Source organism: Corvus kubaryi, unplaced genomic scaffold (assembly GCF_017639235.1).
Source record: "Corvus kubaryi isolate FWS band 111438036 unplaced genomic scaffold, C.kubaryi_AGA036_p1.0 138, whole genome shotgun sequence".
Lineage (NCBI taxonomy): Eukaryota > Metazoa > Chordata > Aves > Passeriformes > Corvidae > Corvus > Corvus kubaryi.
The window spans coordinates 3,819,308-3,843,433 of NW_024580672.1; the positions used below are offsets into that span (position 1 = coordinate 3,819,308).

Here is a 24,126-nt window from a genome sequence, read left to right on the forward strand (position 1 = left end):
ATCCATCACACAGAACGTAACTGGTGCAAGAATGGCATATTAACTTGCCATACAGAAAGGGGCAGGAAATTTATGGAGCAAATCTTATTTGTCCATGTCAAACATCTCAGAGACACTCAGCTGCTTCTGTTGTACAGGAAAGGCTGACAAGTAAAATCACAGAGTCATAGAACAGGTTGCTCAAAGCCCCATCCAACCAGGTCTTGAACACTCCCAGGGATGGGGTATCTCTGTGCAACCTGTTCAGAGCCTCACAACCCTCACAATAAAGAACTTCTTCCTAATGTCTAATCTAAATCTCTCCTCTTTCAGTTTAAAGCTGTTATCCTTTGTCATATCACTACATGTCCTTGTAAAAAGTTCCTCTCTGGCTCTCTTGTGCGAACAAGGGGTAAACCCCAGCAGACTGCCTAACAGAGCACTAGATGCTGTATGAACTAGTCCATTCCCACCTGTGTGTTTCTTCTTCTGCCTGACAGGTGAACCCCAGCATCTCCCATTGTATCCACCTCGGTTTCCAAGGGCCAGACGACTGGGGACCTTTCCTTCTTGTTTCAAAACAGTGGCCTCAGCAGCTGGCTCACAGGGAGACCTCTGAGAGCTCTCTGCATAAACAGGACACAATAAACATCATCTTGTTTCTGTATCTCTAAAACCAGACATGGCCATTTAAAAGATATAAATAACAAAAGGTAAAGAATTTTTATAAAATGAATAGTATTTATGAGCAGGATTATCTCAGTTTTCTTTCAGTTATTAAGCACATCATCTGACACTAGGCCAAGAACATTTAAGCCAAGATTTGGAAAATAGGCTGCAACTATGGAAAATTTTAGCATAGCTGGTACAAAGCACTTCTCACCCTGTGCACTCTTCTCCACAAAGTTCTCAGGACTGCTCTGGACTGCAGTGCTTACAGCAGCTTGCTGAGTGACAGAAGTCCCTGGAAGCTGCTGGATAGCTGCAGCAGACTGGGCAGCATGTTTGGAAGGAGATTTTTGATTTGCAACTGTAGGCTTGCTGGATGAGTAGAAGGAACTCAGTGTCTGTGGTTTGTGAGTTTGACTCTCTCTGTCCAGGAGTTTGTCTAAAATCTTTAACAACAAGGGGAAGAAAAAAAAAGGCACTCAGCAGAAGGGTAAGAGACCAGGCATTACACTAAGAGGGAAAATATCAAATAAACTTCCTGGTGGACAACAAATTTAATTTGCTGGGGCAAAAAAGAAAATGCTTGTTCTCTAGAAAATAGGCATCATCTTCCTGCACTAAACAGTAGTGCAATGCACACTTAAGAGCCATGTGGTCTGTGTTACTTGAGGAAGCAAAGACTCAGTAATAACTCATTTTCACTTGAAACACCCACTGACTTTACTTGAATGTGGCAGTTCTCAACCCCCACATGTCCTCCCCCGAGGGGGGAGAAAGTCCTTGCCAGGAATAAGAGACGAACGGGACTTTTGGATCTTCTCGGTCTTCAGATTGTTTATTATATCTTATCAGTAATTTACATGCCACCAACATAGCATGAAGCAGAGCAAGTACCAAAAGGCAAATGCAGGAAAACTCAAGGCCTTTTAAAGGTAAACTACCCAGTAGTTACTAAATACATACATTATTTTTACTTTTTTACCAACGCCTAATGAACTATCCATTCACGTAGCCCTGTACTGCAGCATTTCCTAACCAATCATTCTGTGCTACCAACACTGCAGAAAATGGAGTAGGTGAAGAAGGAAGAGACCTGAAAAACCACAGGGATCCTCCATCTTGCCTTCATCTACTTACCATACTAATAAACCTAAAAACTCTAAATTTTTCACCCTTAAACAAACTACATATTATACCACCACCTAACTCACTCTCTTGTAGATTCTAATTCATCCCAAAGCTTTGGCAGCCTTCTCCATGGACAAAGGTTAAAAACAGTGTTTTCCTGGGGGAATTCAGGACAGGCAGAGAAACATGCCCTGCTCTTTGGTTCCAACACCTGAAAAGCACCCAAAACTCACAAAAAAGTAGTAGCTCTGGTATATCAAGGACAGAATGGAGGATTCTAAATTTAGCACTGCCAGATGTTGTTGTTTAAGTTACAAAAATTCCATGCTCACCATTCAGAAAATCCTTTCACACATTATTGAGAAACTGGCAAAGCCACTAGAGAAAACTGCCTTACACTGGCCTACAGTAATGCTTTGTTGTCTTAATTTATTATGTAAGTGGGGAACAATGCATCACCACATTTTAAGGGTTTGTCCACTTCTACTGTTTGTTCTCCAGATTTAATCAACACCACAAGTCTGACGGACCATTTATGTGCAGATGATTGATACCACAGCATCTCTGGAGAAGAGTATAGCAAAAGTGCTTCTCTTTCAGGAGACAAAAAGACACTAATAATGTACTTGCTGTGTAGGAGGACTTTGGAATATAAAAGATTAATAAAACCCTTTCTGAAGCTTCAGCAGTTTTCAGTATTTTTTTCTTCCTCTGGGGTGGAGAGCCAGAGTTTTACTCTCTCTCTTGCATAGGAAATTAAGACACAGGTGTACTGAACTAATATATCAAAGAGGTGAGAGGTTAAGAAACAGAGGCTTTGCTAGGTATACTATTCTGCAAGCCAATATCCCTGCAGCAAAACATATGCAATCCCCAGACCACACACGGACTACACACTGAAAAAACACTTCGGAGAGAACTTGTCTTAGCAGGTAAACAAAAGCAATAAAAGCAGTGACAACACCTCTCCTGAATGGACCTTAAGAAACCTATGGAAGGAGTGCCTCTCCCAGGGAATGCACGCTGCACAATCAGGTTTGGGATCAGTGGATGAATATAAATACCACAATATAGCTTGTAAAACATCAGTATGTGACACAGCAACTTATACTCACTGGCAAAACTATCAAATCCATCAAAACCTAAACATAGTTTGCCTTCCATCTCCCTCTCCCCTTTCAAAAGGAAACTCACCTTCTTCAGCTTAGACTGATCATCCTTGTAAGTAATCATCAGGGCTAGTGCCAGATCCCCTTTCTCCCTTCGTGTGCCTTCACACAACAGAGGATGTTCTGCTTCACTGACAGTTGTTTTCATACCTGCAGCCCATAAAAGAGAGGATGAAGAGACAAGTGAGTTAATGGGACTACACTACATCCTGAGCACTATCTATACCTCAGACTGTTTTATTCCCCTCACTGTTACAGGCAAAATAAGATTTTTTTCCTCCTATTTTTCTGTTAACTTCAGAAATAGGCCATGAATAAACAGAAGCTGCTGTCTGTCCCTAGAATACTAAGTTCGTTACAACTGTCAGAACAACCATATATTAAAAGGCCACAGGAAGAGTCCAGGCAAGCCTAAAACCCTATCTTGAATCAAAACTTTTGGTTTCTGCAGGTATTACAAGCCAGCATTCCAACACCATAAAAACCTCATCTTCTTCCTTTCAGAGATGAGGCAACAGAGAACAGGCCTTGTCTAATCCCTTTTATTCCTTTTTGCATACTGCTTTAAAACAGGCATACAGTATTGTCATAACATGTATATAATCACTGCTTTGTTGCTGAAGCAAATGAGGCAAGAATTCAGTATTATGCTAAGATCCTGAATTATATGATAAAGCTTGAGAGTACTTCTGCTAGTCTTTCACTACCATTGTCTAGTCTCTTCTGAAATGATTGTCTTTTGTTCTCTGAAACTGTCCATCTCCATTGAAGTCCAGGCAATACATATTTTATGACAAAAGAGCAAGCAGAATGCTAAAATGCATGTTACTACTTAAACATTGAGGTCTCATCCCATATTCTTCTTCCATTTTTTCACAGCTTTGCAAAGATACCTCAACCCTGGCAGGTAGAATCCTGCATCTGGTTCTGTCAAACCGTGCAAACACTTCCATTTCTGCATCAAACTGGAATGAACTATTAACTGTCACCATTCAAAATGGGAAAGGCTGCAGAACATGGTTGAAGGCAGACTTTTCTTGTAAAAGATTCTTACCAAGGGCAGCAACAGCTGCCTCAAAACCAAGCTCTTCGTCTCCAGGCATTTCATTATTCCAATTACGGCTTGGGGGTCTAGAGCCTGTAGGAGAAACCACTGAAAGAAGACAACAGAATTAGTGTTCAGCTTTCAAAGCTAAGGCTTCAAAGCAAAAGACATTTCTGAGAGCTTTCTGAATTTGTAGAGCTTCCTGTGGTCCTGTTCTTAGCCTCATACCAGTTTCAAGACCACAGCACCTTGTGGGGCTTTTTTCCCATTTCTCTCTCTAAGCTCAGGAGGCTCCAAACCAGGCAAGTATATTGCCAAGTCAATCTTCTAATCCCAGGTTTTTGTGTTCTTTTTAAATTCTAGATTTATATCAGCTTCCTCTGAATATAACCAGCACAAAAGCAGAAAAGTCAGTAGTTCATTTTACAAACACACACAGAGTGCTGAAATGTGTTAAATGTGCAGTTGTTTTCAAATGTAGGCAGAAGGAGAAACAGTTCCACTGAGGAACAAAATATCTTTAAAGCAACATAGAGGCAAGTGCAAGCAACAGCGCATGAAGAATAAAACTCTGGTTGTTCTCATACAGAAGACAGTTTCATTTTGAAAATCCCTCAAGACCTGGCATCTCAGAATATGCCCTGCACACACTCAGGCCAATGCAGTCAGTACCTGGAGTGCACAGGACATCAAATATAAAGCTTGCCAACATCAGAGGCAGGACAGGACGGTAATCACACAATGTCCCTTCTCGCAGTTCTTCAGCTCTTCCTCGAATAGTGTTCATCTCATTGGTGCCCAAGGGAATCTTCTTCAAGAGGGCTGCAATCTCAGATTCCTGATAAGCCAGCTTCACCTGGTATTATCCACAAAGAAACAGAAGAAAAGCTGTCAACAGCACAGTTCCCCTGTGGGGAACAGACCATTTTCCCCTTTACATAAAGTACAGCAACAGTTTTTATTGGTTTATTAAATGATAGCAACTCTTATCAGCCTAGCCACCTTTGCCATTCTCTCCACAATGAAAACAGGTTTTCAAATCTAAGAACAGTCTTGCTTCATATTTATACACAAAATTTCTTACTCAAATGATCACTCTTCAGCTGCATACAGAAAAAATGCATAAGCTCTCATAAGAACATCAGCAGAAGTATCTGACTGGATAGGCCAGTGGAAAAGGTGGTTACTTGTATTGTAGGAAGAAAGGATGCTATGTTAATCGATACACCCATTTGAGACATCAGAGACTGATTAGCAGAAGAATGGGCACAGCATAGAAGCACACATGCCATCAGGATGAAGACATTTCACTACTATGTGCCTGTATTCTCTCCATTCTTAACACGTGAAAGCAGTAGTTTGCTTTTAGGTAGCAAGTGACAACCAATCTCACAATCTTCTAATCAGACCACAAGAAGTACAAATAATTAGCGTAAAAATTGTAGTTGGTGGATATCTAGCAACAATACGCACTCTGAGGGACTGAACAACCCTGCAGTAAAAAAGCAAGGTGGCTGTAAACCACACAGACAAGGTCTTTACTTTACTATTCTTTTTCAGAATAGGAATCCTAATAATAATCAAGGTGTGTCCAAAATAATATGCTCACACAGGGCATATGCTTGCCTGCCAATGAATGAGGTATCAGCAAAGGCAACAATTTTCAAACATGCAATAATCACACCAATTTGCCCTAAGGAATAACTTCCAATCATTTCACCAATACAAATATGAACAAATATGGATATTTACAAATGACTTTATTTTCCCCAGATTAGAGAAGCAAACTGAAAACATATTTAAGATAAGAAGTAGGCTATTCTAATCAAAATAATACATTCATAAAAGATTTTGTACTCATCTAAATATTTTCAGGCCTATAGCTTCATGTGAAATCAAAGACCTTTTGGCCCATGAAGTCTGAGCTTCCTTTTAATGAAGGTAACAACAGCTGAGGTGATACTCCTAATCATTTTTCTGGCAGATCAACATGTGCTAATGGGATGTGCACTCAATTTAGTTCCACTGCAATTCATTTTAAGAAAACATATAAAAGCATAACCAAACTTCAGGTGTTGAAATTTAAACCATGTGAGCAAACACATTCCAACAGAGTAATGTTGTTTATGGATACTGTCTTTTTGAGATATTTCATACCTCCAGAGCCTTGGTAGAGGCAGGTGGTCTCTGCAGCTCCAGAGCAAACATTCCTATTCGGAAGGCCAGGTTGTGGTACTCCAGCCGCTCACTCAACACAGTCAGCAAGAAAGCAGCTTTAGACAAGGTGTTGGTTGCCATCCATGTCTGCTTGCTGGTTGATACCTTGTTCTTTTTGCCCTGTTTGAGGAAGAATTTGTCACAGGACGCTTTCCTAAACATCCTAAATGACTCTATGCTTGTCTTCTAATCCTTTGCAGTAGTTATACACAGGAGAAAGAATAAAATACATTTTATTTAGATTAAATTTAGATTTTTTTCCTTATGCAGAGGAATCTCAAATTTCAGTGGTTACCATTGAACATCATTGCTTCCCCTATGTCACCCCAGCACAACACAGTGGAAGAGCTGGCCTGTGGACAAGACACATGTCCACTATTGGACTGATGCTGTGCAGGCAGATGTTGCACGCCCGTCCCTTCCAAGGGAACCCTTCCATACAACAAACACTGCTTAGTGTCACTACAGGTGAGTTTCCAGAAGTTTACGCTTATTTCTTTCTTGTCCAACCCTTTTATCCTGAAACAGCAAAACTACTAACATTTCCAGCGAGGTACACTATGAAATAGGAGACTAAGGTTTTGAAGAGAATCACAAGAAACAGGGTCTCCTGCACAGAGATGCCCTACAATCAAGACTACTGATGGTTGCTGTCATCTCTCTACCTTAGTTGGTGGCTGCTCCACTTTGAGATCTGGAGGGTTGGCCAGTAGGTCCCTGGCAAGCTCTACAGTCAAGCGGCAAGCCTCACTACTGTATCCATGAGCATACAGGGCCTCTGCACAGGCAAACAGGATCTGCAAGAAGGAACAGATGGTCATATTCAAACCACACTACCCCAGCCCAGAGTCAGCCTGCTCAAACCACCTGTCACAAAGACTCTGCAAACACAATTCACGACTAACTTCAGCAGCAGGTATTCTCAGAGTCCTCCCTGCCTAGACCTCCACCACCACTCTTTTGAAGCACTCCCCTAAAAAGCCTTTTCTTATGTAATTAAGTCCCATCCTCTCTCCAAGTGCTATAAGAGATCAGAGAATAGCTCAAAAAAACCTAAACCCCAAACTACCACTGTTTTCATGCATTGCCATTTGGCTGCTTGCTTACACAGATGCAAGCTCTAAACACATTTTGGGGTTATTACAGGAACAAGACACAGTTAATTTAGATTGCCTCTCCTTTCCAAAGAACTTCTGCTTAAATAGTTGGATTTAAATTTTTCTTGCTGAGCGTGTCTCAGTCTTACTTATTTTTAGTTTCAGATAATTTTTGTCATTTCCAAGGGTGAGACGAGGTGAAAAGCACACACTGCTTTGTCTATGTTTGTAAATCCTGGAGTGAGAGATGGGATTAACTAAAACTGGGACACACTTGCAGTTAGCACAAAAATAGGGAATCAAGCTTGTGGGAAACAGACATATGCTACCACTACATTAGGCTTGTAGGTACCTCATGATACAATTGGTTATCACAACATTATAATTAAGCACTTGATTTAACAACATCCTAGGTTAAGTGTGACAGCTATGAGGGTGGTGAGCTGTGATTTATACAATACATAAAACTGCAAAACAGCATTTTGAACTAGATTCAGCTCACCTCCATCCGGTTCTCCTGTTCCAGAGGCTTTATACCAGCAAATACATCCTGCTCCTCTTCAATTCCCCCTTCAGCTTTGTCATCATCTTCCTTCACTACCTCTTGTGGATTCAGATAGTACACCTGGTAATCATCTTCCTCTTCTCCATCATCCCCTCCCCCTGCTGCACCATTCTCTCCCACTTCTTCTGGCTTCAGACTCACACCACCAGAGTTCTCATCTGCAGAAGGCAGATCATCATCACCACTGCCCATCTCCCCCACAGGATCCTTGGGGGATTTCTTGGCCATGGAACTGCTCCTGACAGTGGGCTCAGGTCCCTCAGAGAAGTACACCCCACCATCCTCCTCAAAGGCATCCCTGTAGCTCCTGCTCAGTGGACTTTCTGTAAAACTAAAGGTGTTGCTGGCTTCTGCCCCCAATGCCAAGCTGCTGTCATCCAGGCTCATCTCTGCCAAGTCTGGCTCCAGAGAGCTGTCCTCACTGCTCATGCGGCGTTTCCCACTATGTTTACTGGTCAAGCCTTTGCTCACTGGCAACTTTGCTTTGCCCACTGCAGTCTTATACACAGCTTTATCCCCTTCTGCTGAGAGCCGTCTCAGAACCCTCTGTGGCGTTTCAGAGACAACTTTCCGCTTTCCACTAAGTTCTTTCGGACGCACTGCTGGCTCCTGGGGAGAGGGCCGCAGCCTGTCCCCGGGCTGCAGACATGGTCCCCCGGGCTCCTGGCCGTGGGTTCTACCAGCCTCACAGGCACTTTCTACACACTGTAACCGGCAGCTCCTCTGCTGGATGGCCTTTACCCAACAGAACGAGTTCTTCTTGTCAGTGCTGCTATATGTAATCCCAGGAATGGGATAAGCTTCCTCCCAGTTGAAGTAACAGGCTTCTACAGCTGGCTTGAAACCTTGGAAGAGCTTCTCCAGTGATTTCTTGTGCTGACCCCTCTTAACATTATCTATGACTTTCAGCTGCCACTGTCTGAGCTGTGAGCAAAGATCCCTGCGCCTAAGAGAAGACAGAGAACAGGTTAGGAAGCAAACAAAAAAAGCACCTGCAACAAATTTCCACTTAACCCACAGAACACTTCCTTCCTTTGGCCAACAACATCATCTGTTGAATTAAGTATAGACAGCATTAGTAAGAAGACAAGCTGAAAAAACAAACAGGTATATTAACAGCTAAGTTCTAGACAGGTTCATGATACAGAAACAAAATGTGAACAATACAAAGCACAATACAAACCGGAGGTTTAAAATGAAACAGTCTGCCCTGTTTGCTTATCTGCCCTAAATAAGGTGTTAGTGATTTGAGTCTCAGCAGTCTCAGTCCAGTGAGTACCACGGGAAACTGCCCTTGGAAACACTCATAAAACAGTATGCAGCAGCTGTGAAACAGCCCTGTGAATAACTCCAGTTAAGACATTCACAAGTACAACCTAAATGGCCTACCCTGGGAAGCACAATGACAGACAGAACCACTTAAGTGCCTCCCAGGCACTTACCTCTTTACCCTGATGTGCCTATATAAAGGCCAGCAATTTAATTTAAGCTTTAGCAGGCTGTCCTCAGGAGAATAAACTGTTGTAAACCATAGGGACAGCAACAACTGATGTTCAAATAACTTTGAAGAAGCAGCAATCTGGCAGGGCTATACACACTTATATTACACAATTAGTCCCATGCCCCATATTATTATGGGAAGAACAAAACAGTTCTGTATTTCCCAGCTCCAAATCTCACATAGGGCCTATGCACATGAGCAAAATAATGTAAATGGTGATCTAATTCAAGAGAAAAAGACATTTCTAGAAATTGCACCAGATGTCTCAATCAACTGCCATCCTTTTTCTGCCACACATTTTAGATATCTGATGTACACTTCAATTCTACCAGATTCCCTATCAAAAGTAAAAGAACAAGAAAACAAAATAATAATTGAGGTGACCCAATTTAGGTGCAAAGGGTAATAGGACAAAAGGGACTAAACAAAATGGACTATTTCTATTTGTCCACTCAAGAAATTAATTAACAAGGAAGCAGACTGGTAGGGCTTAATCAAGGAGAAGATTTTCAGAAGGAAAAAAGGAGCAGAAGCTACTCAGGAAGGGTAATATAAGGGTGACAGTCTGTGAAGTCTCCTTATGATTCATTGAAAAGAATGGAAGTATGAGTAGAAGAGGGTCCTTGGAGACTTTTCAAACAACAAGAGAATAGGTAATCAAGCAGGAGCATTTCAATTATTCACTAGCTCAAGTAGGAGATCTGAGCAAATTTGAACTGCATCAAATAACTCAAATGTGAATATATATAGCACAACTTCATATGTTATTAATGGCCAAAATATTTTGTGCTTTTTCTATGTGATTTGATTGATGTTTGTGTTTATTTTAAGCCTGATTCCCAGTTTCCTACAGTTTTTGTCTTCAACTCCTATATTTAGCTACTTCATATTGTAAACTGAACAAGACAGAAACTGCATCCATTTTCGTGTCCCTGATGTACCTTACATAGGGCATTTTATTAATGTTACACAACAATTCAGAGAAAGCAAATCCTGTTAATGCGTAATTGTTCTGAAAATACCATCCTGTTTTCATTTGTTCTGAGAAACTACTTCTGAGAATTTACAGCACATTAGACTTAACCAATACATTTTACACACCACACTTTGTAGACAAGACGTACAAAACAAACTATTATGATGTCAACCACAGTATCTCAACAGGAGCTCTCAGTACCTCCTCTGCTACTCAACTGCTGCTAAATAAAGATGGTGCTAAATAAAGATGGCAGTGATTTACCAACACACAATATGGTTTAGAAATCTGCAGAAGCAACACAGTTTTTTCTCAGACAATTGAAAACACTGACTGAAAATTATACACTGATGACAATGTTTACCAAGACACTGCAGAGAACACACTCCTTAAGAGCACAGAAAGTAAGAACTGGTTCACCTTGAAATACACAATACTGAATTACTGGGCTAAACAGAATTCGATTGAAGTGCTGAATGGTTAAATATAAAAACCTTTCAAATTAATAGGTAGCTGGTGCTATCATTCAAAGAAATGTTCTCCACTGGGACACTAACACGCAGAATTACACCCATATGTAAGAAAGGACCCTCAGAAAACAAATTAGTCACACTAGTTGATGTTGCTAAAAGTAAGCAGCAACAGCAATTAAAGTAATTATAGTGCTTTGAATCTTACACAGCACATAATCCAGAAGGACTAATGGTTGAACAGGTAATGAGGTAATGATACAAACACAAGAGATCTTGTGTTTAGTGTGGTTCAGTATCACAGAAATTAAAGAGACAGGAACTAATTCTGTGGCTCACCTCTGTGGACTAATAGTTGGGTCGAGGACAGCCAGCCTCCAAAGAACCACCATCTCATCACACATGCTTGCACAGGCATGAGCAGCTACTTCTGACTGGCCATTGCTGCGTCCTGTGTGCCCACTAGCACTGCTGTGTGATGCAGATGTTCGCACACTGTACCACCAGCCGGTTATCTGTAGAAGAAAAAGTTCAATGGAGCTGTGTTGTGGCCAACATCTCAACCCCCTGCTCTCACTTCATCTCACAATTCCAAGGAAATGGGATCTGTAGTTAATACCAGGTTTTCATTTGACTCCAAAATAACTATGACCATTAAAGCAGTATTAGTTTTTGAGAACTAAGGGCCTCTCAAAATTTCTCTGGTTGAAGGCACATGCCCAAAGAACAAAATATTCACAGGATGTTCGCTTCCTAGAGGCCTTCACTCTTGGAGAGAAAAAGTGAACAAATGTGATAAATGAAGCATTTCTTTTCCCCAGCTCAAAGTCAAGGTATGGGATGGAGCAATAAGGAAACTTACACTGCAATTTATATTACAGACTGAGGTCAAAGTTCTGACCTGTCAAAATAAACCTTTTTTTCTCATATTATTTTAACAAAATAAAAAAAGTACTACTTCCATCCACCAAAAGATATCTTCCATAAAGATAACAAAAGAATCTGAGATTCTATCACACAACATATACATTTAGTTTTTATTGAAATGACAGCTCATATGTGACATGCTTTGTTTAAAAAAAAATAGAAACAAAATAACAGTAAAATAAATCACCTTGATTGGGAAGAAATTAAATCAAGTATGCTGAACAAAAGAAATCAGACTCTAAATACTCTTTTTAGAAGAACTGAGGCATTTGGGGAATATAGTGTTATCAGGACATCACTAAATAAGAAAAAGAGCAAACTCTAACATGCTTTTAGTGTGAAGAAGCACATGCCCGTAACGCACATAGGCTACTAAAATGATTGTATTCAGCCATGGACTGTATAGACACAAAGCACCAGTTACTGGCTCTGCCTCGTTCCCCAGAACATCCCCCCACTCCAAGCAAAGAGATACCTGCTCATAGTTGAGACACTGGTCAGTCAGAATCTCCAGCAAAGGAGCTGCGTTGCTATCCCGCCTCTTAAACATCTCCCGCACAATGGAAAGCAAGTTCCAGATTCCTTCAGGTTCTCTCCCTCGCAGTGGACGCAGCAGACAAGCCCACTCAGCAGCAGCTGGTGGCTCAGTGGAAGACAGATACATTGAATTCACATCACTGTATATAAAGCAGAAGAATAAGGATGAGAAAAAATTAAATCAAGCACAGTCATACAAAATCCTGAGTATAGTCTACATCCAGGAATATATTTGCCCTTCAGTGGCGCAGACATGAATAACCTAAAAGACAGGATGCATAATGAGCTCAAGAACACCACACAAACAAAATATTGTACAAATACAGTCTGCTCCACTGAAGTAACACTGGACAACCTATGCAAAAATACAGTCCAGAAGAGTGACAATGAAACTGAGCATCCTTCAATCCAAGGCATACAGGCTATATGGTGAATGAATTTCCAGATCACATGAACATCACATTTTCCCTTCAATGGGAAACAGTTTACCTGAAAACAACAGGAGAGGGTCCACAGAATTTATGAAGGGTTTTCTTTATGTTGTCACTGAGAGTAGATTCATCTAAGTACCAGGTGCTTTGATCTGATGCAGAGGGTCCAGCAGTGGGATCTTACAAAAGACAAACACATTTACAGTCTGCAAACTTTGAAGATATTTTACTCTATGTGCCCAACCACAGAGTTAATAAGGAGTACACAGGCAGTGCTACCCAAGTTATTTCACCCATTATTGAACACCCTATTCAGAATTATCTTAAAATGCTACCATAACATTATCTTCAACACTGACAACACTAAACTAGCAGCTTCTTCTTGACCAGAAGGGTAATGGAGTATTAAAATAGGAATGCTCTAACATCTTTGGTAACCAACACTTAGGTAAGCTACCCCAAGTCACAGCTAACCCAATCTAGTGTTACCAATAGTCCTGTTTTAAGCAGGAACTTGGGAGAGGTCCCCTTCAATCAACATTTCCAGCAGTCTATATTTAATACCAAATTAAAAAGAAAAACACTTTGTTAGAAAGTGACTGATGCTCCCTTCTTCTGCAAGCACTCTGAGGTGCCTATTGCCATATATACACCTAAGTGCCAATACTCATCCCTTTTCCTTGATTTCTATCTGCAATCCATGCTACAGGTTAAGAAATCTGAAGCTATGGAAATACATCCTCTTCCTATCTGTGATACAGATTACTGAAAAAAGATACATTAAAATTACCTGGGGCTCCACACACTGTGTTGATGGCAGTAGACTGAGAAGATAATAACTCGTCCAGCAAACGCTGAGCTGTTGGAAGAATCTGAAAACATGAAGCAAACTTTCAATATACACAGTATTTCTTATCCTGCTATACCCAGCAAAAGATCGTGACTGAAACACTGGTAATTTCAGTACAGAATACACAGAGCTACGTTTTCAGAAGGACGACAGAGGGTGCTAAAGATCACCCAATGGCCACAAGCTGTCACACCTCTGCTCTCACAGCCCACACACGGCTCACTTTCTGCAGTCACACCCTAAGAAGTAAACAAAAGCATCAGTTTATTAGCTCCCTTCTCATTTATTGAGGAATAGAAGCCCACAGAGAGTGATACTGCAACTAATTTTGAGAGTCAGGGAAGTCACTGCTGTCAAGGTCACGATTTTCCTGCACTTTGAAAGATCTTTACTTCTTCTTCCTAAATCATTTCTCTAAAACCCAAGCAAATGGGTGCAAGAGACCAATTATAAAATACATCTACACATAATTTTGGGGGCAGACTTTAAATTATTTACCATCCAGTTAGCAAAGGGATTCAGTAGTAAATGAATGCAATTTCAGCACTAAACTAATCATATCTTCTGGACCACCTCAGAGCATAAACAGAGAAGGTTCACGCTCAACTGTAAAATCCTATGTAGATATATCCTTAACGCACTATTTTTGAAAGAAAACTGCACAGTAGATAGAGTTTTTCCCCAGACTAAGTCTGGGCTGAAAGTGTGGATCCATTTAGCCTTTAGTATGCACAGAACAGGCAAATTGTTAATCCACATAATTAGGATTTAAATGACTTGCAACAGAATGTCTGATATTCTTCACCTCTCTCTGTACAACAGCTGAAGCAAAAGAGCACTCTTACTGTAAAGCAAGGCACATTCAGGACACCTATATTTGCAAATAATACAGATACATCTCAAACAGATGGAAGAAAAAAATGATTCAGAAGGATATTTTGCATTTCAATTACCTGAAGAAACAAATTCAGCACTAGGCTATTTTGTACCTTTTTTCTACTACTACATATTTTAAGAAAAGTCACAGGTCTTGGCAGTGTCACACCTTAAGGTTGAAGTAAAGTACCAGAGACCTGCGGTGACTCTCCTTTAGGCTTTTTTTGCTAAAATATTCGTGTTTAATTGGAATAGGAGTACTGTCTTCATTTTGGGAAATAGCTCTTGGGCAAAGAACTAGGTAACGAATTCCAGCTGCTTTTCCATCATTTTCATAAATATAGAAAACACTTCCTACAGAGTTTCTGAAAAACATCTAACTGCATTCCTATAGACCATCATCCCCTTACACTTGAAAGTAATCCAGCATTATATTTACTGCACCCTGTCATTCACAAACTGAAAATAGAGATAAAATAGAATTGCATACAGCCTGCTCTAATTCTACATCATGTAGTCAAAATATGGGGTCCCAAGGAATTAGAGTATCTATCTCCACCCAGAAATCTTGAAGACCAGGAATAAGACTGTTGAAAGAGTTTGGGGTGTGACTTGCCTATTTCAAAAAAATTACACAACATAGATTAAGACATATCTCCCAATAAACCCTAAACTTTTCTGTTGGGCAGCAATCATCAGATTATCTGTCAAAACATGTTCCTGATGCACAGACGGTACACGTGACCAAAGGAGAAATAAACCCTGCAGAAAGGAGCAGACACAGAATATCTGAAAGCAAACAACTCACATGCCATTCAGAAAACAACTACCACCACTACTGACCTTTCAAAGCCCTCCCCTACTAAGTACCAGACTGTGCCATAAAGCTCAGTCTGAGGAGAGAAAAAAGCTTTGCCTGTTATGTAATGCAGCAAGAAGCACACACTACTGGTGCTCACCTCTCAGCAACAACAAAGCAGTATTTTTATATCACTTTCATATTGTAGAATTCCTCTATTTCCCCTCATAAGAAGATTAGTATTTCTGTAGGAAATTTAAAGGACATTTTAGCAATAAAATATCTTAGTGTCCCAAGCAAAGCACTGTAATATGAATTTTAGGCACATGCTGCCAGTAATCTAACTCCTATTTAAGAGGAGTGCATTACAAATGCACTGCTGAAATTTGACAGATACCCATGCAGGTCAGTTTTTCTTAATCTCCTTTAGCTGAACCAGCATAAAAGAGTTGCCAAGCACTTGTATTTTTAAAGCAGTCATTTCACAATCACTTAGGTATTCTTGTGTATTTTGTGCAAACACTTTAGGCAGATGATATAAATGACCTGACCTTCAACAACATAGATATTTAAGGAATAAGAGAGCAGACTTTGACTAAAAAAATGTCATGTCTATTACCTTAAATGATTCTTATGAATCCCCAAGGAGCTACACTGGGGGAAGTCCAAAGGCTACCAGTTAGGTGCATTAGAAAGTGCCCACTTAAGGCACATACAATACTTTACCTGGGTAGTTCTATCCACTTAGCTAACCAAACACACAAAAAAGAAACAAGCTGATTTGGGCTGACCTAAGTTTTCAACAATCATGCACTTATTTACTGTGTTTGATCTTTCACGAGCTCAGCATATATTCATGCTGACATGAATAGCCACCACTCTTCTTTCTCCTTTTAAGACACTTCAAATCTTTTACTTGGCAATAGACAATTGTTGAATAATAGAAGAACAAACCTGAAAAGAGCAAGAACTGAATGCCTTCCCAGCAGCTCACAAATGAATAGGGATAACTGGTTATCTTGCAACAAAAGACATCATATAAATTGACCCAGAATAAAGATAACTGAATTTAACAAGTCATCAGTCAGATGATGGTCCCCACTTACCTGTTGTGGAAGTTCACTGATTAGGTACTGAGCAAATTTTTGCAACTGGTCTCTTTGTAACCGAGACAAAGACTCAGAAACAGGTGCTCGTAAGCACACTGCAGATGCCTGAAGAAAGAAAAGGAGACACAAACTGCCATTAATAAAGCTGTGTCCACCAAATGGATGAAGTGTCACAAATACTTACTATGCTGATGCATATCATGCTTGGTCTTGATGGCCAATTTTTTTTTCTCTGAAATTATGTAGTGTGCTGCAGATAAGATGCAAATAAGCTGTCTAGGCTTTATAAAAACTGTTTTCAAGAGTTTTTTTCAAGGAAACTGCTTTAACAGCTGTGCTTAAGATCTGTTGTTGCTAGCAATTGCACAAATACTGGCACAGATTTCACAAACAAACCTCTAAAATAGGACATTATCCCTTAAGCTTCTGGCAAACCAACCAGCTCTGTGGGGGCATGTTTCACAGAATCACAACCATCTCATTTATCTCATTAGAGTTTCTTAATTCAGTCTTAAAATCTCTTTCCATATCTTAGAACAAATTAGATTATAAAAAGTCACCACTAGTTTCTTAACCTTTTTCACCCACATAACAAAAATGTCCTACTTAAAATTTAAGGGGTACACAGTCAAGAGCACTTTGATAATAAAGATACTTCAGATATTGTCTTGTCTACATAGAGCAGTACACCTTGGCTTGTAACTTGCTAGTGCCAGAAGTCAGTTTATACAAATACAAAAATCCTTTCACTATCACTTTTCAGGTTGAGAAAGGATTGGAGGCAAAAGAATAATTTTTATCTTACACAGCATCCAAACTTTCTGAGTGTAAATAATATACAGGACAATTCGTTTTCTAGCCTCACTCTCCACATCCACCTTTTAGAACTCGAACTATGAATTCAAAGCAGAACCCACTTTTTTGCCAAGTCTCCAGTCCTAAGTACAGAAAGTAGACCAATATTCTGATTATTTCACAAGAGTATGTATTTAAGCCAATTACACTTGTCCATTGTGAAATACTAACAAGCTTCATCAGGTTATTAGCACTTATTTAAGAATCTGGAGTTGATCATAAGCATGTTAGCTGTATAATGTTCTGTGACAGCAGAAAATCTTCTGTTTCCTTCAATCATCAAAACTTAATCCTCTGTGTTTCTCAGCTTCCCAAAGCAGAGGAAATTAAACTGTATGCAAGACCAAACCCTCAGCTGGTGTAATTCCTCTTGATTCTACACATTTTCAACTGAAGTTGGTTAGGATATAAAATGCCTACTTTTTGCTCTATAGAAGGCCACATAGAATAAAAGCAGTATAATAAAAACATAAATTTAACTGCTTGAAATCTGCAAGTCAAAATCACAGTTACCTGCCCCAGTAAGTATTAAAATGAACTGGTAAACATAAAGGCCAACAGTGTTCAAAATTACTTTCCTTCTGCACTCTGAGCAAACAACAGAAAGAGTGAGCTTTCAAATCCTGTACTTGCAAAGACTTAATAAAAGACTAACTATTGGTGACCTTTCACTCTTTTCAGAGATAAAGAAATAATGAGTGATTTTAGCATTTAAATGAGAAACAGAAGAGGCCAAAAAGCACTCAGTATGTACCCTTAGCAATCTGCACATTACCAAAGGACAGTCTGCAGTTTAGGCCCTCAGACAATTCAGCCTGTAGACCGCAACTGTGAGCACACATGTGCACAATCTGTAACCAAAAGGAGTGCCAAGAACCATTTCCTAAAGAGAGTGTGCACTGCATAGAGCTGTACTGAGGAGAGACTTGGTGCCCAGGGGAGAGCAGAGCTGTGCTGGAGCCTACATTGTGGATGCGGAAGAGGCAGAGCGCCACGACGTGAGCGCACCACTTGGCCCCGGCGCCGCAGGTGCAGCTGCACGACGTGATCCGGCACCGGTCAAACATCACCGCCACGTTGTACGCGCCCTTGGGGGGCACCATCTGTGGGGGCACCACAGTGGCACTCAGATGGAAACCTGTGCAAATTCGAAAGTCCAAAGTTACTCTTTGGGTATTTGGGAAAAAGATTCAGCCAGCACAGAAATACACATATATGCCATTTAAACACTGAAACAGTATGTCTGGCAACAACATTCATATAAGGATGGACATGGATCTAGAATCTCCAGCACTTTTTTCTTCCCAACCATGGGAAGAAAATGCCTGAATATTAGCAGAGAAGCATAATATGTTACAAGAGACTCCAAAATACCAGCTTTTAATATGTCAATTAATTAATTTCTCTCATTATTTAACAGAGAAAAGCAAAAGTGGATAAAGTCATCCCTGAAAAGTGTCAGGTTTTGTTCACAGGATCAAAGCTAGACTATATATACACATTTTAGGCATAACTTCTGTGCTAAGTCTGGCTACAGTGCAGAACGGGCTAGGTGACTGGTTCAGAATTATTTCCAAGTCAATAAATTTTCACAATTTCACAGTCAACTAAAGAAGGCAGCACTTAACCTGAACACTTACTTCCACTTTGTGGCTTCAGAAACTACCCATCTGTCATAAATTATGCACCTTCTAGCAATTTTGTTAATTTTACTTTTTTATAAATCATGAACTCCGAAGACAAAAAAAACCCTCTTGCTTAGACTAAAATCAATAGAAAGGAGAAATTTACGAAATAACATTTGAATGAATCCAGCCCCATTAATCAGTGATCATAAACAAATAAATTATGACAAAGGACTTTAACAAGGCTTAGCTTCACATAAACTCATGTACAGTGCATATGAGTTGTACTCATAATGCAGCTTCCTCTGCATATGTCCCTCTGGAGATATTACTCATCCAGAGGGACATGTATAATCAGGGTAAGGCCACCAGGACCATGAATCTTCTACCCGTCTTTAAGGTGCCTATCAGCAGTTAGTCATCCTCTACAGGAATGAGTAGCAGTCTCAGAACTTTTCTGCTAATCTGGAATTCAGTTTTAATGAAGCACAGAAAGCACCAAGGGCATCAAAGTCATAACCAAACTTCAATCCAACAGTCTACCTTAAGTGAAAAAACATGGCTTGGGACAGATGATAGTTTCTCCATAATGAGGGCAAGGAAGGAGATTATAAATCCACACTACTAAGTTTTTATTATGATATTGTGGGAACATAAAAATGATGGTGTTCAGGAGTGCACGTGACCTACTAAATTAATTCCATTTAAAATAATGTGCATAATTTCCTTCTCAAAATATAATCCCCATACCAATACAAATTTGCTCTTACCTTGCTTAACCTTTCTATTTCTCCTGTTCACCACAATTCAAATCCTCTCCCTGATGTGATTATTTTCATTAGTACACATAATGCCACCCAAATTCTTCAGCCATTTTAGCAATTGGAACAGAATCAAAACAAAAGAAGGCATTCACACAAAATTACTGCACTGCTTATTACCAGATACAGTTGTCATTTATGTTTCACATTTGGATAATACAACCCAAACAGTTCAGCTAGTCCTTCTGTTATACTAAAAGCATCTCAGAATAATGCTCTGGTTTTCACATAAGCAAATTAGGCATTTCACAAGTTGGAATTGCAGCAATTCTGTTTCACTGCAAAAAAGGTGTTAGAGAAGACTGGATCCCAGCTATAAGCTCTTACCAAGCTCCTACCATGACATTCTTCTTTGTATATGAAGAGAGTTAACTGATAATGCAATGACGGAAGAACACATACAAAAAGAGACAAAATTTAAGGAGTTTAACATGATATATTACAAGCTTCAAATCAATCTGTAGATTGACAAACATGCCTGACACTGACAACGCTAATTCAAGCAGCACTGCCCAGTTAATTCTTTTCATCACCAATCTTGCTGTACTGAACAATTGTTTGTGGGATGGCACAGGAAACTATATGAGGAAAGAAATCTGGATTATAATTAATGGTTTCTTTTACCAGGAAAAATCAAAGAATCACAGAATCTCTGAGATTGGAAAAGACCTCTAGGATTCCCCGCTCAAGGGCTGCTTCATTTCCTGTGTTTATGCTCCCATTTGTCAGTGTATGAAACTCAATAGTGCAACTACACACCACCTTAAAATCATTTGGAGCAGACAACTGGAAATACATTCACCCCACCTGTGCTGCCCAGCTTCTGAGCTGCTATTCAAGGAAAAAAAAAATCCCACCATTAGATACAGTTCCTCTATGAAGGACAAGGCAACCTTACTATTTAAACAAAGTTTCTTCCTTCCCTTCCACACACAAGCCTTTGTCAAGAATCACAGCTGCTTCTATGTGTACTTGAGAAGTTTACTTCTCACCACCTCCTCTTTTTCCCTACTCTTCTCCCCCAAGCGCAGGTTTTGCCCTAATATTCCCAGCCTTTGTTCCTGTACATTGCTTTACACTTCCTTCCCTTTTTAATGTATTACTGAAACAAGTGCTGACCACAGTCTTTTACTGTCTATTAAATATTTTACTCTTTTCCTCTGTAAAAGTCCCAGGAATTACTGAATTTCAGCAAGCTGCTTTTTAACTCATTTTCTCTCTCTCAAACATTTGGCTTCCTGAAGTTTACCAGATTCCTTTGAGGCCTCTCTCAGCATTTCAGTCATGACATTGGGAGATTATGAATGCCCTCAAAAGTCAGTTTAATCCTATTTAGCAAAATTTCCAAATCAATGTTGACATTCCAAAATTACTATTTGGTCTCACTGACAACACACTGACACTGTGCAAGGTAGTTTTAACTCAATCTGACTTATGTATGAGGAATCACCTCACTTCCATTCCCAAGAATGCCTGCTATTGGTATTACAGTAGACACCAGACTAGATAGTATCCTTTCAGAAGCTTTATCCTATTTTTGGGTAACAGTTCACCAGTCTCTTGCAGTTTGCATATCTCAAAGGCTATCTCCTTTTCTTTTTGTTCTCCCCAAACCTTCATAGTACACATCCCTTTTATTCCTTTTCTCAGGGCTCTTTACCTAAATTTATTAATTTCACTCATCACTGAGAGTTAAGTATTACTGGTTCTAGTAACTAAACAAACCCACATAAGTCTCTATCCCTCATCACACGAAAATATAGGAAATTTCCTAAATTTCCTCCTTAACATTATACAGTTTTTTATATTATCATTTTTCTTATTACAACCAGGCTAAGTTCCCACATGCCAAATAATATTCTGATTCTGAAGCTTACACTTGCAGGAAAAAAAATCTGCATGGGATTGACACGGCTCACCTTGACATACTATTATTTATTTCACATAATGCCTTCTGGTCAAACAGCTGTCACTGAAAAAGCTATCTCAATATTCTTTTTTGCTTCAAAGGATTTAATGAAAAATCCAGAGTCCAATTCTTTGTATAGACTAGTTTCTATAGCCAAAAAACATAAAAAGAACAAGACAGTAGGAGAAGCTATAAAACCCACTGTCCAACAAGAAGGATTTCTCTCTGCCAAAATACTGTACTATTAATACAACTCTTTTGCTACAAGAATAAACCTTGCAAACCTCCTCTGTGCCATACAGGCACTTTAGGCAAGGCATTCATTTGATCAGACAAGTAGAAATTCAAGTTCTCTTCAGCAATGAGGAATTTAAGCATTATGAAGACAAACATATCCTATTACAGTTTTTGCAAAATGCTAGGACAGATTAAGATTCAGAACATTTCTGACCTTTCAGTCCATTTCACAGCTGAGCTGATTGAGGCCAAAATAAAAGGCAGCATTTAGCTCAAGACATTGCAAAGAATACATCTGGCAGGGAGTTTCAGCTAGGATGCCAGAAAAGCTTGTTTTGAGACATGGTCATAGCACTGCTGTCCCACTGCAGATATGATTTTGGGACTCTGAAGTATCTAGAGACGTGGAACTGCACTGTTCTTACCTATCTGGAGAGGGTCTTTGACAGCCCTCACCCGGAAGAGCTGCTCCCCTCGCTGGAACTCATCTGCACTGCCATTCGCCAAGCACGAGTACAACCTGCAAGAGATAACCAGAACAGGTCAGAATCAGTCTGGTTTTGAGAAACTTCACAGGATTATCCTCTTTGCTGACATGACTTTTGAAAAATCCTTACTATCTTGAATAGGAAGTCCAGGTTTCTCCCACCCTTTTGACATTACAATTCAACCACAAAAATCATTAGTGTCTTGCTAACTGGGTTTGTGTATAGCCACTGGCATTTTTAGGAATTTCAACCTAAGGCTCTGAAATACAAATTAATTCATCGCCTAAAATTAAGCCTTTATATACAGTATAATTCAAGGTCTAATGCCAGCAACGCCACAATAAAAACTCCTCCTAGACTAATTATCTGCATGCACTCGTGAGGTTTTTGTACACCTGTGTTCATCAGAATAACGAGCATATACAACCAGCTGGCTAGCTCTATTCACCAACCGGTGATCTTACATCAGCACTTCTGACATTACCTCCCCCATCTGATACCTGAACCTTAGACAAACATATCCAAGAACTTTCAGCAAGATTCTTTCTAAAAGAGTGTAGTATCACTACTTTGCAACAAAATTCTGAATGCACAAGCACATGGGTAAACCTCCTATAATATAAAAGCTTCAGCAAAGCTTAGAAATAGATCTAAAAGCAGAAAATCTTTGACTATGTAGTCACATAGTTAATGTGGAAACATAAGAAATATAGTCATCTGACTATATCAACTCTGATCACTGATTTATTCAGCAAATTCTGGTTCTCCTATTTACACCAACAAAGGGCTTGCACTGCACACTGAGCTAGCCCCCCTTGGCAATTTCTGAGCCCAGTTAAAGCTCTGACTCCAGCAACATGTTCAAAATGGAAAGATGACTTCGTAAGATTAACACAAGGACAAAACTCTACAAGCTAGCCTACTGTTAGGCAAATTGAAGGGTGCATTTATTTTGCTATGCTTTATACACAGAACCTAGACGTCTATATGGTTTTCCTGGCACATATTTAAGGCAGCTCACCCTAGAATAAAACCCCATATCATAGCATATCACACAGTAATCGATCCATATATTACTACAAAAGGCACTTGAGAGCCACAGAAGCACCAAATATAGGACATAAAAAGGACAACGATTCTCCTCAAATGAACAGAACCTTTTCTTAAGCATCAGTGAAAGAAAAATAGTATTTATTACCTGATATCTTCCTCATTTTCTGGGAAACTCCAGAAGGCGATTCGAAGTTGCAGCTGCTCAGGCACTGGAGGATAAACTTTCTCCACCACCTCGAATGGAATGTGAAATGCAACCTGTTTTGCAGAGAGTTCCACCAATGGGATCACCAGCCCATCTAGCAAGATAAGAAACAAGAGACAATTAGCCATTCAAAGAACAAAACTTGTGAGAGGCTAAGGAGGTCAAAGCAGGGAGCTCTTCCACTCTCTCTTTTATCTCACCACGTTCAAGACCATTTTTGATGGATAGTAAAAGTCAGCACAGAAATCTTCTCAAGAGTTGTCTCTCAACTCCGTGTTTGTCTTCAGCCCCTCAGGGCATGGGCACACATCCCAAAAAAGACCAGTCCTTGGCCAAAAGAGCTGCATCAGCCTAGCAGACTCAAACTTAGCAAGACTTACGGTAATCAAGTATTTTTCACACATTTATTTTATGATGTGGCAGCAACATCCTGTGAATTTCAGTAGTTTACACAAAGAACTATTACAACATATATGCACAAGTAGGAATAGAACGGTTATCCAGGAACCTTAGTGTTGACTTTTTTTGACAACACTCAGTATTCAGCTATTTACAAGGTTTTAATTTCAATAAGTATTTGTTGGTTTA

The 24,126-nt window shown here is 39.7% G+C and overlaps 1 protein-coding gene across 2 annotated transcripts in view; it reads right to left on the reverse strand.

Moving 5' to 3' along the window:
* ZSWIM8 (zinc finger SWIM-type containing 8) overlaps nt 1–24,126 on the reverse strand; it is a 56,826-nt gene that overhangs the window by 11,450 nt on the left and 21,250 nt on the right. For both annotated transcript variants that reach the window (XM_042018668.1, XM_042018667.1), the window contains exons 2-17: nt 23,479–23,632; nt 22,218–22,312; nt 18,166–18,338; nt 16,343–16,450; nt 13,502–13,583; nt 12,770–12,890; nt 12,219–12,420; nt 11,156–11,331; nt 7,807–8,815; nt 6,873–7,004; nt 6,148–6,327; nt 4,663–4,846; nt 4,000–4,098; nt 2,971–3,095; nt 863–1,094; nt 453–605 (exon numbers count right to left, since the gene is read on the reverse strand). In XM_042018668.1, coding sequence (XP_041874602.1) covers nt 453–605; nt 863–1,094; nt 2,971–3,095; nt 4,000–4,098; nt 4,663–4,846; nt 6,148–6,327; nt 6,873–7,004; nt 7,807–8,815; nt 11,156–11,331; nt 12,219–12,420; nt 12,770–12,890; nt 13,502–13,583; nt 16,343–16,450; nt 18,166–18,338; nt 22,218–22,312; nt 23,479–23,632 — 3,225 coding nt within the window. The remainder of the gene's footprint in view (nt 1–452; nt 606–862; nt 1,095–2,970; nt 3,096–3,999; nt 4,099–4,662; nt 4,847–6,147; nt 6,328–6,872; nt 7,005–7,806; nt 8,816–11,155; nt 11,332–12,218; nt 12,421–12,769; nt 12,891–13,501; nt 13,584–16,342; nt 16,451–18,165; nt 18,339–22,217; nt 22,313–23,478; nt 23,633–24,126) is intronic.